The sequence below is a fragment of the Parasteatoda tepidariorum genome, chromosome 3 (assembly GCF_982258835.1).
Source record: "Parasteatoda tepidariorum strain Cologne lab strain chromosome 3, Ptep-v5.0, whole genome shotgun sequence".
Lineage (NCBI taxonomy): Eukaryota > Metazoa > Arthropoda > Arachnida > Araneae > Theridiidae > Parasteatoda > Parasteatoda tepidariorum.
This window is the reverse complement of record NC_141757.1, coordinates 81,771,671-81,792,350: the sequence shown is the minus strand read 5'-3', so window position 1 is coordinate 81,792,350 and position 20,680 is coordinate 81,771,671. Positions and strand designations below refer to the sequence as shown.

Below are 20,680 nucleotides of genomic sequence, written 5' to 3'. Positions count from 1 at the left end.
AAAAGTAAACTTATATATAATTATTCATTTTAACTATGCAAAGAAGGGTAAGATATTTGCCCTTTTTATAAAATACAATGTCCTTTTTTAAACTTGCTGCCCTTTTTATTAAAAGTATAGTGCCCTTTTCAATTTTTAGCACCCTGCCCTTTTTTTAGTCTAGAATGAACCCTGCGATCATATTAAAGAATATAAAATAGACTATATTATTTTATAAATATTACATTGAATCGAGAGAGTTTAAAGTTTTCAAGTTGTTGAAAGTTTCCCTAACTTCGATCAAATATCTTTGCTCTATACTAATAAACACTAAATATACCAACTTTAGGGGGAGAGATTTTGACACTGAATGTTTGTATCAATGGGAGAGTTTAATATCCTTTAATATATTTATTAATATAGATTCTCAGAAATTGTATGAAATTTTTAATTTGTTTCTTAAAGGCTCCATCAAGTTCAATGCATCCTAAACTAAACCCAGTACCAGCAAATGCTCTAAGACAAAAACTGGCTGACTGTGCTAAGCGATCTGAAGCTGTAGACAAACTACTTGGAAAGAAAATTTTTAAAAATGAACAAATTCTTAAAACTGACAATCCTACAAATACAGATGACAGCAATGTCTGTGACAGTGATAAAACTTTGCCATTAGCCTCAACAAAAGCAAGCAATGAGAATGATCCCGACAAAACTTTGCTTCTAACCTTAACCGGTAAAAATGCAGCCAATAGTGATGAACAAAGTGTTAAAAATATTCCTACAACAAGTTCCTGCTCTAAAGATGAGGTAATTTTAGTTTTTTCTTTAAACTTAATTTTTCAAACATTTTATTTTAAATTTACTTTATTTTTTAATGTTAATTATCTCATAATTTAAAAATGAAAATTTATCTTAATTCATTAATTTATAACTAAATTTAGAAATCACAAGCTCTTGTAGTATGTTTCTTGTTGTCATAAGGAAAGGAACATTAAAATTTGTGCTGAATTAAAAATTGTAAGTTTTATGGAAAAAAATTTGAATGCTAACTGATTTGATTTAAAACAAACAAATCTTTATTAAATTCTAAAGTTTATTTTATTTTGATCCCCTTGTTTCCATACAGATGATTTAGTAATACAATTTTTACATGAAATTTTTAATAACAAATTTCTTAGTTCAGTGTTTGATTTGTGTAAGTTTTTCATAAACTTTTCAAAGAACTTAAGACATGTGGCAAAAAATAGCTTTCTAATTCCTATTTGTAACTATTATCAACATAGTTTTTTAATATTTATATAAATTGTTACATTTATTTTAGATTTAAATTACAGTTGAATTTTTTGAATTATATTTGACAGTATTAATGTTTAATACTGAGGTTATTTTTAGTTTTGTTTTATTGCTTATATTTTTCTCTAATAAGAATATCATATTTTTTATCTCTTATCTTATTCAAATGAATAATTGTGATAATTTTTCCAAGGTAGCCACTGGTGACTAATAAAACTATTAAAACAACTAATTTGATAGAATGGCAACTATTTTTGCCAAAATCTAGACAAAAACTATTTTTAAAAAAAATTTAAAATTTGCTTTCAGAATTTGATTGTTTTTTATCATTTAGAGAGCTTTAAAATAAAATTCCTGCCTTTTTTTTTCTCATTGCTGCTCTACGACAACAATCATCCTATTTTTTTCTTCTGCAAATTGATTTAATAATCGTCTGCTTCATAAAGCTACTGTCCAATGTATGCAATTTTGTAAGCTTTGATAGAAACTGATTGAGCTTTCAAACATGTCCTATGGCATAAATATAAAGTGGGTCTCTGTAGAGAAGTAGAAGCTCATTGATTACTAATTAAGACTTCGTTAATATCCATCTTACATGATTGTCCCTTTTTCAGAGTGTACTTTTTTATGATTTAAGGCTTTCAAAACAAGATAGTTTTCTTTGTTTCATTTTATATATGAAGGGGGAAAAAACAATTCTTAAAAGCTCGCTCTTTTCTTTTTTAAAAAAAACTGACATTATTAGGAAAAATGTGTAATCTTTACTTGTTTTTTGTTTTTATATTACAATTTCAACAATATAGCACTCAATATCAGCAATTGTTTGCTGATTTGCTTTTTAGTTTACATTTGCAAATAAATATTATTTATATAAATATACCTCTGATATTTCTTAATGTATCAAAAGAATTCTTAATATAAAATGGTTTCACGAATTTTCTGACACTGAATTATTCAAAATCAGCAGCAGAAAATTAAAAATTAGAGAGCGCAAATGGTTATAGATTGCACACACTATCAGGAAAATTCAAAAGTTAAACAGGTGCTGGATTGGACACCCCAAGGTAAATGATAGAAGGGTGGATCTAAAATGGCCTTGTGCAAAACTATTATACTCTTCTTTACCTCTATTATCAAAATCAGGCTTTAATTCAAATATTGAAGGAATTTAAAAGTATGGGGATGTGTCTTGGGCAGTTGATATTCTCGGTATCAACTTCCAGAATATCTTCAGTCAATTTTGTTCTTGTTTTTCCCCATCTTGTTTTAACCTAGAATGCCTAATGCATTTTAGTAGACCCTGTGCAACGTTGTAGAATACACTTTCGAAGTTTCTGGAACATTTCTTTCGAAGCATCTCGTAGATCATTAGATTCAAGAAAGATAAATGATTTTCAAGCCAGTTTATTGTAACATTCCATAAATGATAGGTTCTTTAAATGATTCTAACATTCAAATATTAAAGTGTGGTAAAAAAAAATTCCACTCACAAACTTTAAAATTTAAGCTCCCATACTTGACCCAAAAAGCAGGGTAACATCTATAACAGATGCTATAAAACCAGGTTTACATTGTAAGTGGTTTTTATTAATGCTAGATTATTATTTTTTTTCATGATCCCAAAAAGAATACCATCTTGAAATTTGGCACAAACAATGCTAAAGAAAAAGTTTAAATTTTTTTAATAAATTTTAATTTGATGTATTTATTATCGAAATATTTTTTAAATGATTTAACTATGCTATGTATTTTATAAAATTTCATTAAAAACTGAACAAAATTTAGCTCTCTAGGTTAAATAGTTCTCAAGTTAGTTTTTTAAGTATTAAAAAAATTTGTGAATATTATAAACCTATAACTCAGAATTTATTGGAAACTATAAAAATATAAAACTTACTATTTTTAACGTAAGAAGTAGATGTAACAAATTTATTTAAAATCATAGAAATCTAAATCATTGGCCTAAAAAAAAAAATTTTTTTTTTTTATAGGTTATGGTTGATTTAATATGGAATTATGGTTGATTTAATATGGAATTGCCTTATGAATAAAGTTTTATTTTTTAATCAAAATCTTTAACTAATTTTTAATCTAATGCTTGAATGCTATTTACATATTTTTTTTCTTCTTTCTTTTCCAGGATGTATTTAAAAAACCAGACGTACCAGTTCCAACCAAAAAAACTGCTCATAAGTCATCTGTTCCTAGTAGCTCTGAATCTAAAAATGGGTAAAAAAATTTAATCCAGCCTTATTGTGTGGCACACCATACGATTCTTTGGACTTGCTATTAAACACAGGGTTGCAAAAAACCCACCTGCCCAATAAAACCCGCCTGGGTTTTACTGGGTAAAACCCACTCTGAAATACCCAGTAAAACCCACCCTAAAGTGGGTTTTTCTAAGATTGATTTTTTTTTTATCCTCTGTTATATTAAAGAGCTGTTCTATTGAAATATTTATGTAGTCTAGCCTAAAAAAAAAATTAACCTATAGTGACAGGGTGCGTAGCGTTTGTAAAAAGTACTTAAAGGTGCTTTTTGGGGTATTTCGTTTTTAAAAGCTTTTAAAGGTGTTTTTTTCAGCTGGCGTTTTTAAAAAGTGCTATTTATCCGAATAATTTTTCCCCCTTCAGTGATATCTGGTGGATCCCATGCATTTAATGAAAAATGGGGAGTTTGCTATGTAATCATTCACGCGTACTTCATGTCGTACCCACGTTATGACTTGCGCATGCGCGCACACTAGTAACTGAAACCCAAGTGCTCCAATTCGGATAGAGAATATCTGATCCTTATGAAATGTTTATCTTTTTAATTTATTTTAATTTTATTCTTGTTTATTTTATTTTACTTCTAACACTTTTTTTTTTGACGTATGGGGTAAGGGTACTTTTGTTCTGAGTTCAGGGTGAAGTTGAATTCACTCGGTGATGTGGGAAAGTACTGATTGTTTCGATTTACGCTCGTATCTTTTTGGGTTTTTTCAACGCTAAAACTGTTTATAAAAAGTTTTTGTTTTTCAATAATATCATTGATTGAATATGGATTTTTTGAGTGCTTGAAAATTTTTGTAAAATGCTTGAAAAGTTTTTAAAAAGTGCTTATTTTTGATTCAAAGATTTGGCTACGCACCCTGAGTGAAAAAACTAATTGTGTTGGAGACTGGAGAGTCACCTTGCTGACTAGATTTGACTGTATAGTCATTGATTATTCAGTGCCATTTATTCGCTTTCTATGCAAATAAAGAATATTCCTCAAATATTTTTTAAGATTAAAATATAAATAAAAAGTAATCCTGTGTTAAAATAAGTTTCAAATGTGTGATGTATGTGAGTACATATATCATTTGGTATCGTGATGTCAGAAGAAACTTTTTTCAGGCTTTCACATCAATTTATTTGTATTAATTATCTATATGAAGTCAATTTATATAATTAAACTTAATTATTAATATTAAAATAAGCTTTTTTTAAAATTGGGTACTTATCCCTGCCCTCTCTTTTGAAAAAGCCCCCATGAAAACATGAAAAGCCCACCCGGGTTGGGTTTTCTACAAAAACCCGGGTTTTTTGCAAACCTAAATAAACAGCATATTCATTTCAATTTCAATCTGCATTTTTTCTTTTATTTCATTCAAGCTTGAATGATTGTATCAGCCTATTATATATTTTTTTTCTCCAGAAGCGAACACTTCCAGAACAAAAAAACATTTTTTCTCTGAGAAAACATTTTGTTCTTAAAAATTTCGTAATATAAAATAATTATTTTGAATAAGTAGAAGTATTTAAAGAGTAATGAAACAATTCAAAATGATTATAATGAAAGAAGGCTGATTTTATGATTGGTCAAGCCCAGTAAATAAATTAGTTGTACTATATCAAAGTGCTTTTCATTTTATTATAGTTTCACGAAAAGAAAAGCCATTGATTTAGAAACAATACAAATTAAAAAGAATTTATATAAAATTAGTAATGCTTCTACTATTAAAACTAATATCTGAAGAATGATTGCTTCCATGTCCAACCTGCTTTTTCTTTGAATTTGCTTTAAATCTAATCCTATTGTTTCATTTCTGTTTTGTTAAAAAAAATAATAATTCAATAAACTAGGAGGCTTCGCCCCCTGCTCGCTGGCGCTCACCAACCCCCGGAACTGCTTTCACAGTTCATTTCGGATTGCTTCGCAATCCAATGCTCGCTTTGCTCGCTCATTGGATACGTTCTTAACGTCTAGTTTTTGTATACTTTTTTTAATACTGAAGTTCCGAAAACTTTTCACTGTAGAAAATTCTAAACCTGTACATTTCAATATTAATTTGAAATTGTAAACTGTTCGCATATTTTTCTTAATCACACTATTCTAAATTTCAGTTGTTGAGAAAAGTAACTGTTGTAAGTTTTGTTTTAAAGTCTTTCCCACCAGAGGGCTAAAGCCATGTGTTGTAAAACAATATGAAATAGTAGTCTGCCACTGAACGCCGGATGTAAAGCATCGGTTTCGATGAAGATACTTTTGTATTTTTAATTCTCTGAAGGGCGCCATCCTAATAATATGGAATTTGTAAAATAAATGTATATATTTTTGATTGCTGATGAAGCCCATCATTTTGTGTTTTCATCAGTGTTCAGAAGCAGAACAACTATAAGTTTTTTATTTTATCCCAAAAAAATAAAAGGTATAAAAAACAAAGAAAAGAGTAAGAAAATGAGTATAGTCATAGAAAAAGTTAAAATTATAATATAGTATTTGTCAGTAAAAATAAAACTTTTTGCTTAAGTCATTATTAACAATTCAAATTTTTCTGAGGCAATTCTTAACCTCTAAATATTATTTTTTTTATGTACACATTTCTAAATGTCAGTATTCAACCACAAAACAACCTAAAGTCCTCAAATGTAGCATGAAGTTGTAAAATGTATTGAAAGAGCGTCATAGCATTAATTAAAGTAGAAGTAAAGTTAGTACTGTAAAATTAAAACAATATTTTAAATCAATGAGCCAAGTTCTTCAAGAAGCAGTTGTAGAAGTAGGTTGTATATTTAAAACTTTTTATAGAATTTCTTTAAGAACACAATTGTTAATTTGAGCATTTGGCGATACAACACTTTTAGAATTGAAGGATTTGTTACGTCAAGCACTCAGGTATCATAATTTTGATCTAGTTGCGCTTCTGTGTCATTTTGATTTATGTTGCTAAGTTAACTTTCAGGAAATTCTATGGCTGGCAACAGCATTTTTATTTTTTAAGTTGTTTATTTTTATTTCTTTTAGAATTCGTTATTTTTTTAGCGAAATGTTTTTTAACCTGACAGAATTCTTTGCCGACTGTTTTCTCTATGAATGAAGAAAATAAAGTAAATATTTAACTGTTGTGAAAAGAATGTTATTTAGTTGTACAAAGTACTGCAGTCAAAATTTGGGAGCCACGTAAGAGAATTATATATATTAGATCAGAAACACATAATTAAAAGGCAGAATGCTTTGGTGTTTTCAAAACAAAGCAAATGTTGCCACCGGTGGAAAAGAAATACAGCCAAAATTTGGGAGTAACGTAAGAGAATTATATATAATAGATATTTAAACCAGCTATAAGAGTCATCATTGCTCAGAGGATAAAGTGTTCTCCTGTCAATGAAATGAACTGGGTTCAAATCCCAGCGATGAGAGGTCAATATGAATTTCTCACCAACCGCAATGCTGAGTTAAAATATCGTCAGTGATAGATGGATCAGTTAGTCCTTTTGCTGTCCAGCTAACCATGGAAAGTTTTCATTGTTTTACTCTCCTTGTAATGCGGGTTAGTTTCCTCAAAAGGTTCTCCACAAGGCGAATTTCTCCCAATACTTGATCCAAAAGCTTCCTTGTCTTCTGGATTGGGTCTGCTGTTCAACGACTGCTAGAAAATTAAATATAACCCGCTATAAAACAAACATTTTTACAAAATCTCATTAAATTTGTCCGATATATGTATAAATTTTTTTTTTCTTTCATAAAAGTGGGAAAACTAAGCATAGTTTTTTAACTACTTTTGTAAAAGATTTTATAGGTTAGGTCCTTTGTTAAATAATCTCGAACTGCGATTTAAAATTAAAGTGTATTTAATTTGATATAAGTGGGAAAAGGTAAAAATTCTTGTTTAATTTTTTGTATTTGATACAATAAAGCAGGGTTGGGTTTTTGACGTCAAAAAGTGGTTTTTGACATGACAAGGGTATAATACTGGTTTAAACCGTCAAAAACCCGTCAAAAATGTCAAAAACTAAAGTTTGCCAAAAAAATATATAAACTTCAAAACTACCAACAGTTGCCATGCATTATATTGAAATTTAATTATACTATAGGTAATCAGCAGGTTTTAAAATATTTTTTAATTAAAATTATGGTAAAATAACAGATTTAAAATCTCAGAAATTTATATTCAAATGCATGTGCAGAAAAATTTTGCACAAAATTTTTTTAAATATTTATATTTTGAAAAAAAAATGAAGAAATGATTTTTTGATACTTAAGAAAATTAAAAGTTTATTACTATGCATTTTTGACATATAAGGAACATATAACTAATATTTATAAGGAACTTACAAGTTATGTTGTATAAATACAAACTTAATACAAGTGTATGAAAAAAAAATTTAATGTTATACCGAATATCTTTATTATCCAGATTGTTAATTTGAATTTAAAAGTAGTTATATTTGTGAATAATGATAAATATAATTCATATTGTTTATTATATTTATTTATAATTATTACACTTATCATTTTAAAACAATTTTTACCTCTTAATTTTTTCCCCCACTTGTATTAAGAATACAAATAATGCATATCTTGAAAGCAAGAAGTAATTATTCAACAGCTGAATATTTAGATATTCAACAAAACTATGTATATAGTATTCAGCAAAATGAAATTCACAAGTATTTGGATAAACTAAATTTTCAGCATAGTAAATGAATAGGCTGAATATACTGTAAATCGACACTAACTACTCTGTGTATTTAACAGAAAGCACTTAAATTTGTATTGTCTTATGTTAAAAAGATTATTAAGAAGATTTAAAAGAATATTAAAAAGAATTTTCTTTAAAAGATGTCTAATGTGCAAAACTGCTAATGTTTATCTTTAAAAATGTCTAATTTTTAGTATAATCTATACTATACACTAAATTTGGTTATAAATAAATTTCTTAATAATATCACTGCAGATTTTCAATAACACATGAAAATGAATACATAATATTACAAAAGATGTGAGCTTTCAAAAGTACAAGATTTTGGTTACTATTCAAAATATAAGTGTTTTCAAAATTTAAAATTTATTTTTTCTAGAACATATTTAGAAACACTATCCTTTATAAAAAATATATAAATTTTATGTATTAATTAAATTTCACATATAAATATAGGTTTTTGACATTTTCGACATTTTTGACAGTGAGGTTTTTGACGTGACGGTTTAAACCATGGTTTAAACTGTCAAAAACTGTCACATGTCAAAAACCTGCCAACCCTGCAATAAAGCTGTCAGTAGCATTGCTTTAAAAAGATGGTTCTTGCTTGTTACTCTCCCAAAAGTTTATGTCAATTTATTTTAATTGGAGATGATTCAATGCCTACAAAGATTTCAGGTGGTGACCCAAATTTACCTAATAACTGTAAATCCACTATCTAAGACATTTTTTTTAGCCTTCTGATAAAAGCCAAAATTGTTGAGAGAAATTGAAAATAGATATCTTAAGATTTTTTTATTTGTTACATTTAATAATTTTTAAATTTGAGCATCCCCTTAGAGATTTCCTAGATTAAAAACAAATCAGAAGGTTCTCATTCTGAAGAATATATTTGTATTTAAAAAAAGAAATTTTATTAATGCCTAATGACTAAAAATAGATATTTAGAATATCTGTATAAACTATCTTTCAAGCATTCTTAAAACTTAACAATCAGTAGCTAAACTCATCCCTACAAAATTTTATTATACACACAACAGATTTTTGTCATGTTGCTTATTTTGATTGCAGTAGAAAATTGTTTTTAAAAGAAATTTACTAGCCTTCTCTGGTCTAAAAACTTATCTATTGGGTTCCACTGTTTTTCGAATTGATAGGGGTGCACTGCATTAAATGCTTTTGCATTTTATCTACATTTTGGGTTGAGAAAAGGTAGATATATGAGCACTTATCCTTCTAAAGCAAACATTTTTTTAAAAAAAATATGTAAGTTTACTATGATCTAATGTCTATTCTAAAGAGAAACTTTTAAAATTAAAAGATAGCTTAAACAATTCAAATCCAAAGTCTGGTGCAAAAGCATATGTAAAAAATTGGGTTGTATGTACTAATTTCAAGTTGAGTTTTCGTAGCTGTAAGTCTGCTTACTTACTACTTGACTTTTTTATTTACCTTTAGAGCTTACAATTTAAAATGAACTTTTTTTTGTTCAATAAACTAAGCTTGCTGTTTCAATTTGCTTTAAAACAATTCGAATTATTTATATCCCTTAACTTTCTCCATGAAATTATGTTTGTCTCTAACACCTTTTTTTACTTTTAGTGTATTCTTTTCTCATTGTTTATTTTGCTTCCATTTAGGAATCAAAAATGGACTTTAGATGACTTTGATATAGGTCGCCCACTTGGAAAAGGAAAGTTTGGAAATGTATATTTAGCTCGAGAAAAGAGAACAAAATTTGTAGTAGCTTTGAAAGTAAGATTGTATTTCATTTATAATTTATTTATAACTCTTTTTATTGATGTAGTTAACATATTTTTGTAAAGTAACATTAAGTTTTAATTCGGCACATTTTAGGTTTTTCTTTGTAATGTATATTGTTTTCAAATTTTGCTCCAACATTAAATTTTGTTCGTAAATATTTAAGAATATAAAATTTTATTTATGAATTTGATAAATATTAATTAGAAACACAGTCACAATAATAATTTTGAGAACAAAAATTAGTAAGTTATAGATTTTTTTTCTGTACGTGTTCACTTATAAATTTGATAAATTAAATTAATAAAACATAGGAAGTTATTTAATCATGTGAACAACTAATAAAAACATGAAAGTTATTTAATAAAATTATCTTTACTAAATAATAAAAAACAATATTTTTTTACAAATGCTAATATTAAAAAAATTTCTTATTTTTTTGTCTCTACCTTATGTTTTTATTATTATTATGTATGTATTGTTAACTCTGTAATTTAATTATAGGTTTTATTTAAAGCACAATTGGAGAAAAATAAAGTTGGACACCAACTTAGAAGAGAAATAGAAATTCAGTCTCATCTAAGGTAAACAGTTTTGAGTTTTTATTGTTTTGAATTTTTTAGTGCAAGGTATGTTAATCATGAAATCCTTTAATTTAGAGGTAGTCATGTTATAAGAAAACAGAAAAGTATCAATAATTAAAATTTTAGGGTATGCCACCTTTTTATTATAAAATTTTCAGCTATTAGTATTTGTATAACACACCTAAATATTAATTTTGACGTTTCAAAATTATGAATAATTAGTAACATTATTTTTTACATTGTTGTAATTCCACCTCTATAAATTTATTTTAATAAAAAAAACTGAAGTTTTGTTGATGTACATATCTAGAATATGTTCTAAAAAATTAATGATAAAATTAAGTTATTATGTCACTATTCAGTTTCATTTTTGATGAAATATGATTTCCTCATCATATAGTGCATTATATTGTTTTTTAAGTTATATCTACAATAGTTTGTACATATACAAAATAATTGGTAAATTCATATCAAACTTGGAATTTAGTGAAGTTGAAATTGTAACATTAAAATACAAAAGTTGTTCTTATTATTATCTAAATGCTTTAAACTTAAAATCTTAATCTGTATAAAATACTATAAATTTCTCCTTTTCTTTCTTTTTTTTTTTAAGAGGAAAATTTATTTGAAGAAATATATCTATTTTTAATGTGTTTGCTAATTAGGATGCATCTTTAATTTTTTTCCCTATATTTTAAAAAAAGTTTTAAGAAACATTTGCTTTCTTTAAATAGGCGGAAATATTTATAATGTAACAAATGAAGGTATAACCTTGAATATGCTAATTAAATAGTTCCAATTATATGCGTCCAATGATCACATTCAAGCTGTTAAAATATACTTCCACTGAATTAATATCTTCTTTTTTTATAAGTGAGTCACTGCAATCAGAAAAATATATTTCTAATAGTTTTATCAAGAGAACAGTCTAAACATTTGTCCCCATAAAATATTAATTTCACTTTTTGCATAATTCGCCTTATTTCTGGAACTATTTAAGAAAACAAAAAAAAAAATTTGCTCGTAATTATAAAACTTATTACATCAAAAAAAAATTCATAAATATTTATTTTTTTTTTTTTTTTACAGATTAAAAAGAGGTAATAAATATGTACCGACAACTCAAATATTAATTTACAAGGCTATTTTCTTACTTTGTATGAGTAACGATTTTTTATTGTAAGAATTTTTCTAATTTAATCTTTTATTGTTCACAAATGTAGATCGATTTTTCTGCTTTAATGAGCCAAGTTTGATACATTTATCAAAATTTCTTTATGTTGAAGAACAATTGTTTTTTGTCAATCATTTATATGATTTAAAAAGCGAAGTTTAGGATAATTGAATCGTTGTAATAACATCTCTTAATTACTTTGAAATGATGTTAAAAAATTTAATATATGTTTTGGGTTAATTGATGTAATATATTTTTTGTGTTAAAGATTGTGTATTTTTAATACAAATTTTATTTTCGAATGCTATTATTTAGGCATCCAAATATCTTGAGGCTGTATGGTTATTTCTATGATGATAGTAGAGTGTATCTAGTCTTGGAATATGCCCCTGGTGGTGAACTGTATAAAGTTTTACAAAAGTGTAAACGATTTGATGAAAAAACTGCCGCAACTGTAAGTAATTTCATGAACTATATATTAAAAATTATTGTTATTTTGTCTGTAAAAAGCTTTTGTAAATTAAGATGAATTTCCTTCTGTGTTCTGTCAAGATTCATGGAGAATTTGCAAAATCATTTTAATGTTTATTGACTAAAACAGATCAATTATACATTGTTTGTACACACCATCAAAAAATATTGAAAATAAATTGTTTCGATTGTGTTTTAAATGTTGACAGCCTTGAAAATTTTTCACTATTTGTCTTACTATATTATATAAATTAGTAATACAAAACAATTTTTATTCAATAATATAGGTTAAAACTTGTGATTTATTTATATACTTTCTCAATTTTAACGTTTTGCTTACAGCACTTTGCATGGTACAACTGGCCCATCATTCTGGTTTCAGTTGTACTATTTTGTAAATAAATAAAGCAGGGTAAAAAAATTTATAATAATATTTTGTATGGTAATAAAACCGGGTTCACACCCATCAAGAATGCATTGAGTCAGTGAGAAACGTAAAATTCATGCAAAAAAACACTACTTCACGCTTTTGTTTGGTGTTGCACAAAAGAATATAAAATTAATTGCCAATCACCTTGTAGATTATTTAGTTTCTTTTATGCTTTGAATGAGTTATTAAGGAATTTAAATAAAGTTAAGAATTTAGTGGACCTTCACTTATCTAATATTTTAAACGCATAAGGTACCTATTTTTTTATGGGTAAATTTATCATTTTGAAAATTATAAATTTATTTCTTTTATTGTATTTAAATTAAAATATTAAAAATTCATTGAGGTGAATTAAAAGTACTCTTAAACAAAAATGTTTAATTATTCATAAATTTTGCTTTTTTCTAAAACTTTTTTTTTAATTAATTGATTAAAGAAATATTAAACCCAATTACTAATTCCTGTTTCCTATATTTCTAATAACAAATCAATATTTATTTCCTGCCAGTATCTGTCTAAGATTGCTAGTGCCTTGAAATACTGCCACTCAAAAAAGATTATTCACCGTGATATCAAGCCGGAAAACCTACTATTGGGTTTGAATGGTGAAATGAAAATTGCTGATTTTGGATGGTCTGTTCACGCCCCATCTTCTAGGCGCACAACTGTCTGTGGTACCTTGGACTACCTTGCTCCAGAAATGCTTGAGAATAAAAAGTATGATGAAAAGGTTGATTTATGGTGTCTTGGAATTTTGTGCTATGAGTTCTTAGTAGGAAAACCACCATTTGAAGCTGAATGCATGGTTACTACACAGTCACTCATCTGCCGTGCAGCAATTAAGTTTCCCCCATCTGTATCCAGTGGAGCCCAGGATTTCATTTGCAAGGTAATCAACATTTTCGATTTTCAAAAATAGTTTGTATTTTAATAAATATTTGGGATTGGATAGAAATATTTAACTATGTTTATGAAAAACAATTGTTATAGGAAAATCTAAATGAATGTTTAATTTTTTAAAAACTTTGCTACTGTTAATGTATTTTATTACATCTCCAAACAAGGTTCTTGTTATCATATTTACCATAATGACCCAAGATGGACCTAGACCAAGATTCCTCTGTGACAGTCTTTCTAGACCCTGTCTGTCTATTTCTTTTTCCAATCACTATAAATCTGATTCAGCAAAATCCAACTAGTAAAAGGCTTTGCAACAAAATTCTTTTCACTGGATTTTCTTTCATGCATTCCAGAAATTTGAGAAGTCCAATTCTTTCTTTTAATTATATGAAAGCTGCAATTTTGTATTCTCCATTTTTAGTTAAGGACCAGATTTCTCCGCCATATATTAGAATTTTTTTTGCAGATAAAATATAATTTTGGAAAGAAAATTACACTTTAATAAAAATTAAAGTTCAAACAATCGTTTTGTTGGCCAGTGAGATAAAATTCTTAATTTCAGAAGTAATGCTGTACTTTATTCAAGGTATCAAAACCAGTTATAGTTTCAAACTCTTAATGGCCATTTATTAAATGCTTGAGTGTACACCAGATGGTGTTATTGGTGCATATCACATACAGTTTGCAGCTACTATTAAAGAGGGAAGTGTATCTTGGTTCCTGTTGTTATAGAAATTGAAACCTATTTTGTTTTGTTTCCTTTTTTTCTAAAATAGTTATGAAAATACTAGATTCTTGATAAATAATATTTTTAAAAATTTTATAGTGGTAGAATACAAAAAAAAAGAAAGAAAGAAAATGAAACTATAATATGAAATTTCTGGTAAATTAAGAGCTAATAGCAAATATTTACTGCAAATATATACTGCAATTTTTAGCATTTTTATATTATATATCTTTATCCCTTATTTTGTATTCAATCAAAAATGCTTTTTTTTCTCTCTCCTTTTATTGAGTTTCTTGGCAACTTTCATTAAAGTGTAACATTAGAAAATATAACATAGTTTTCTAAATAAACTGTTCATTCCATATTAACTTGTTCTCATTGTATTTAGCTTTTACGAAAAAACCCATGTGAACGAATGAATGTTGATCAGGTTTTAGCTCATCCATGGTTGCTAGAAAATAAACTAGAAAAATTGCCAAATGTTTAGTAAGTAATACTTATGTTCAATTTATTGTATTTTGACTGATATTAATTAGAAGTATCCAATATTCGATTCTTAAAAAAAATTAATTCTTAAGCATCTATATGTGTATATAATTGTGTTTATTTCATAAAAACAATTTTTCGAAAATAATATCCTGTATTTCCTATTATTTTAAATTTTCATTGTAAGAGTTTTTGAGTTTTCATAGGTTATTATGAACAATTCATAACAGATTAATAAGAAACTACCCATTCTGTATTTTTGTTTCACAATTTGATATAAATAACTACGTAAAAAAAATGGAATTTTTCAACGTGTGAATACTTATTATTTTTATTTAATTATAATAAATTTCACCTACTGTTTAAATTTTGTATTCTTAGAGAAGTCTGATGAGGAAGTTCCCATTTATTGTACAATATATTTTAGGCCTCAGTAGTGTGAAGTTCAAATTGTCCTAATATTAATCTGAGGCAAACTATTAAAACTACTAAGGTTAATTTTTCAACATTTCACAAATATATGGTTGTATTCTGTTTTATCTCCAATTTGTAAAAGTGTATTTTTATTTCTTTATCTGCTAATGAAGAATATTGCCTTAATTTATTTATTAGTCATGTATGAACATTTGTTTCTATAAAATTAAAATATGTGTTTGAAAGATAAATAGAATATTTATTTTTACAGGAAATGATGACCTGATTCAAGTGTCTGGAATATTGAAAGATTTTCATATGAGAAATCTGTTGCTATTTAGAATATTGATCAGGGATTTTTACGCTGAAACGTGCATAGCTTGCCATAAAATTATAAAATTTTAATTTTTGTGACTAAATCAACAATTTTAATGTATTGATTATTTATATATATAAATTGATATTTTAAGAGCAATGTTTGCTTGATATTCTGTTCAATGTATCAAAAGGGGTTTTGCATCATGCTTGTGTTTTAATATTTTTCATGTCCAATTGCGTAATTGTGTTTGTATATATAGAAAACTTTTTATGTGTATAATAAAATTTCAACAATCTGTAAGTATTTTGAAATTTGTTTTTCTTTTATACTAAACTGAAGTATTATAGAACTAAAAGTTAGGTGTTTGACTTTTTTGGAAATATTAACAAATTTGAATAATTGCACTAAGTTGATTTCAAAGTAAAGTTTAGTTTCATATAGATTAAGGGTCCCCAAAGTATTTTGTTCTGAATATATTCCAGCTTTTGCAGGCCTCTTGGAGATCATTCTAAAATCATATAAAAAAAAATTTAAATAGTTAATAAGACATGATTGTTTTTAAATTTTAATAATATAATGACTAATATTTTACTGATATATATTACATGATAATATTGCCTTTTTTTATTTTATAGTCCAACTTGAAAGTAGTTCTTTGTTATCTCTTTAATAGTAATATATGGAAGTAGTTAGTTTGATTTTTTGTTTTGTTTTTAGCGTCTATTTTTATATGAACTTTCTTTCCTAAATTATTGCATAATTTTTTGTTTTGGGAATTTAATATTTTGCAGAGATTTCAAAATATTAGGTATTTAAATAATTTTCCAGTTTGTTTCCTGTTTAATATTGCTATACATAATATAATTGAAAAATTGTGCAAGGCTGGGGGAAAATTAAGACATAAATTTTTTTCCAAAAATTATAACAGAATTACTCGTTCATTGAAATATAAACATGCTATTTATTATTACTAAGAAAAAAAACTGAACCAAAAATATTTTTTAACCCTTTTTTTTTTTCATTTAAAGATCTTCCTCATTCAGGGTGCGTAGTGTTTTTGAAAACTGCTTAACTTTCCCATTTCCAAAATAAGATTTTTTTTTTCTTTGCCATGTCAATTTTTCGCCACGAATTATACAAAAAGACATTTTTCTGTTCAACGTTTTCGCAATTCATTCAAATCTGTTTCGGCATACCGCACGTCCGTGGTGTATGAAAACGCCAAGTGTTTGATGAAATACTTGCGGGGATCCGCATATGCATATATAAAGCTGGATTCTAAAAAATACACTCGATTAACTTTTTAGTTAAATTAATTATGATTTTAAATTCATCTTTTACATAACTAAAGTGATTATAAATTTTAAAAATAGATTGAGACACTAAATGTTGACTGTTTAAATTTCTGTATTATTGCTTTTATGGTGGCTAATATAATCAAGAAAAGAGAAACTAGTTACTTTATCATGATTATGTAAAATCTTTGGAAATTGTTTGGCATTTGTTTATGTATTTGAAGAATAATAATAAGAAAAAAAATTTATTAGTGCACATATCCTAATTACAAGGTTGGGATTTGACACATCAAAAACTTGTTAAAAACTGGCAATAACCTGGGGCAAATTTATTAAACATTAAATCATGCACAAGTCTTGCAATATATACTATTTTAATTATGATTTATAAAAAGTATAGCAGAAATTATTTGGATTTTCTAAAAACATGGATATATTTCAAATAATAATTATGAGTTGTTAATTAATGATCAATCTAAATATTGATTTTAATTATTTTATGCCACGATTTAGGTGGATTTTTTAGTGTTAACCTGCATATTACTTATAATATACAGGTTAACAGAATGTGTCTAATCATGTGAAAGTTTTGAGGAAAATTCAGGCAGCCATAGGAACATTTACAAAATTTTTCCTTGTTAAAAAACATTAAATTTCTATTCATGTATTGATTAGTTTAAATTCCTTAAGTTTATGAGTGGGACTTATAATTTAATAAATTACTATTTCCATATATTTTAATTTCTAATAATTTTTAACATATACTTGTTCATTCAAGAATTGTGTAATATCAAATGAATTTCTTTTCTTATGTAAACTTAAATTTCCAAAAATATTTTTAAAAAGGTATTGTACTTAAAAGATAAACATTAAAATTTTGGGGAAAATTTCGATCAAAAAAAATTTTTTTTTGTTCTGAGAATTTTCTGCACTCTTACTTTTTTGATCATGAATATTTCCAATAAATCATGACTAAAATTTTTTTAAATCAATCAACTCAAGGGTTTAATTATGTAACTATCGATATTAAGTACAGTTATTAGAATAAATTTCTTAATTATATGTTATTTTTATTATGTTATAATTACTTAATATTTTCTACATCGAAATTAGGGTTTTTGACAGTAATTTTCAAAACAAAGAGGTTTATGTTAAAATAATGCAAGAGAATAATTGATGGAACACTTGTAATTTTACATGTATGTCAGTTAAAAAATACTTCTAATTTACAGGGATGATACAGAGATCAGAACAAATCCAAGGAGTCCAAAATTTTAAGGGCTTATCAAACATTTAAAAACTTTGTGTAAAATATACTAGACAGTTTTTTTTCATTAAAAAGCAGTTATTATAAAGAACTTGCAGAAATATATATTGTGCATATTTTTTTCTAGCCCTTTTGAAATAAATTATGACTTTGTCAAACTTCATCAAGAAAAATATATCACTTTTACACATATATAATCTTATATTTTTAAATTAGAATACATAAGAATATCTAAGGCATTTTATGCAAAAAAATAACCACAGTAAATTAGTAATAAGGTTGGTTGTAACATGTAAAATTAATTGCTGTTATTTTTTTCTTCTAACTCTTGCAATTCAATTTTTTTGTCTTAAACTATTTGATTTCGACAGCTAAGTCATCATTTAGTTTCCCTGTTTGGACAGCAAATTCATCAGTAAACTTAGTAAGTTCATCTATGCAACGCAATAATCTAAGAAGTTTCTAAGGACTAATTTGGAAATCTAAGTAGTTCCAAGTACTCCTTGGAGACTATTTTATTTCTACGGAGTCTGTACGCACCCTGTATTTATAATAGCCAATAATTATCCTTACACCAAAATTTTGGGTTTTCAACAATTGTCAAAAACTATATCAGTTTTTTTTTCCTAGCATGATGATAGAACCATCAATTGTCAAAAACTTGCAAACCCTGCCTAATAATATTTCTTTAAAGTGCTTAAAAATATTTTTTCAGTACTTATTTTTTGTTTAAAAACTTGGCTTCACACCCTGTCATTATTTTTAAGAAATTTAACTACAGATCCTCTTCAGCTTTTTAAAGCTAATAAACACTTTACTATGGATCATAGCATCACTGCCCACTTAAAAAGTCAAAAAATTACCCGTGTAAGAAAAAGCAAACAGTAAATAGAAATGTTTCTTCCCATTTTTGTTACAATACTGCTTTTACATTATTAAAAAATATAGCATACCAATTTATTGGAAACTTTATTTGAATCCAATTTTATGAAAATAACTTCTGTAAGATCTTCAAGTGTTTATATAAAGATCACTTGGTATTTTATATTAAATACTGTATAAATCCACTGCTGTTGATTATCATTTGTCAAATGACATTGGAGGGGGGTGAAGGTGATTTTTTTTTTTTTGTGGTGGATGAAGTGGGATCCATATGTGGGTCCATTGCTGTGAATCTGACACAAATGATGTTCTCAAATCTTTTAAATTTGTAGCTTTATGGTATGTTTTATAAGTTTTCATTGTGTTATGTTTTTTTGAAAAACTCTTGAATAAATTAACTTTTTTTTTTTTTAAATGACATTTTATGGAAAGGAAATGTGATTAGAGAAATCAAGGTTAATTAACATATTAAAAATATTTTTTTGAAAGGTAAATTGATATAGAGTTTTATTGTTACGGGTGTTTAAGTCAACCTGATTTTTGTCTAATTTTAGGGTTTAAAAGATCTAAGGCATATATATATATTTAATATAAATGTGAAAAATAAGTGTTTTTGTTTATAAATATAATCAGGTAGACCTGCTATCAATTGCCTGTGTTTTTTCGTAGAGCTATTTTCAATAAAAGATTTTAAAATCAAATTAGTTATATTTTAAAATTTAACAATAGTAAACTAAAGTCTATCAAATTTTAACAGCTTTGAATAATTTCACTAATATATTCAAATACTTTCAAGTTTTAGAACAATAAATGATACAAGACTCAATTTAACTTGCATTTTTTCCCAGTATTTAAGTTAAAGAATACATCTGTCTTTAAAGGTTAATTTAGGAAAGTGACAGAGGTAAATAATTTTCAAATTCACATATTTCTACATTAAAATCGTTAGTGGGTACTATAATTTATCTTTGTTAAAAATGTTTTTATTTCTTTTGATCAATTTTTTAATTTATGAATTTTAATTTGTACAAAATACTAAATTTAAAGTTTGCTACTGACCCTTTAAAAATTCTTAACACCTCTTATGCAGACATGAAAAGTTAAAAACATGGAAAATTTTTGTTAAGTTAAAATTAGAGAATAAGGTTAAAATAGTTGTAAAAATTGTAATGAAATTTAGTAAAATATAACTTAATTGCCTGTGATGAAATACTTAATGCAAGAGTTCATATTCTTTGTCCCGCTACGACATTAAAATGTCACTAATTAAAGTGATAACTATTTGTTAAAAATTTCCAAATACATTATATTTTTTATAAAATTTCAGCTAACTGCATTTTTGAAGAATAATATACACCATTGCTTTCATTTATATATATATCTACTTCATTAGTTGTGTTTTCTTGTTTTATTACTCAATATGACAAGAGCATTATAATTTCGTAACAGAAAAATAGGACATTGAATTAACTATTTGTTGATAGTGGCTAGTTAAAAAAAAAAAAAAAAACTATGGAATGAATAGAAAAATGATTTTATAACTTGATTAATTAGTACAACTTTGAGGACCATGACCTTATGCCATTTTAACAATATGTAAGTTTCACAAATTAAAGCTCAATTTTTGATTTATTAAATACAACATATTGCATTTTAATAATTACATTATTTTTTAAAACATTTTAATAGTCTTTTGTTTTTAGTGCAATTTTTGTGCATTGACATGCAGAGCAAATAATAGAAAATTCA

General features: G+C 26.2%; 1 protein-coding gene across 2 annotated transcripts in view; it reads left to right on the top strand.

Moving 5' to 3' along the window:
* The window catches only part of LOC107447970 (aurora kinase C), a 30,162-nt gene extending 14,375 nt beyond the window's left edge, over positions 1 to 15,787 (top strand). For both annotated transcript variants that reach the window (XM_016063026.3, XM_087160304.1), the window contains 8 exons: positions 445 to 786; positions 3,413 to 3,501; positions 9,862 to 9,976; positions 10,487 to 10,566; positions 12,056 to 12,194; positions 13,150 to 13,530; positions 14,657 to 14,754; positions 15,440 to 15,787. In XM_016063026.3, the coding sequence (XP_015918512.1) occupies positions 445 to 786; positions 3,413 to 3,501; positions 9,862 to 9,976; positions 10,487 to 10,566; positions 12,056 to 12,194; positions 13,150 to 13,530; positions 14,657 to 14,754; position 15,440 (1,245 nt within the window). In that variant the 3' untranslated portion in view covers positions 15,441 to 15,787. The remainder of the gene's footprint in view (positions 1 to 444; positions 787 to 3,412; positions 3,502 to 9,861; positions 9,977 to 10,486; positions 10,567 to 12,055; positions 12,195 to 13,149; positions 13,531 to 14,656; positions 14,755 to 15,439) is intronic.
* Positions 15,788 to 20,680: the final 4,893 nt, after the last annotated feature.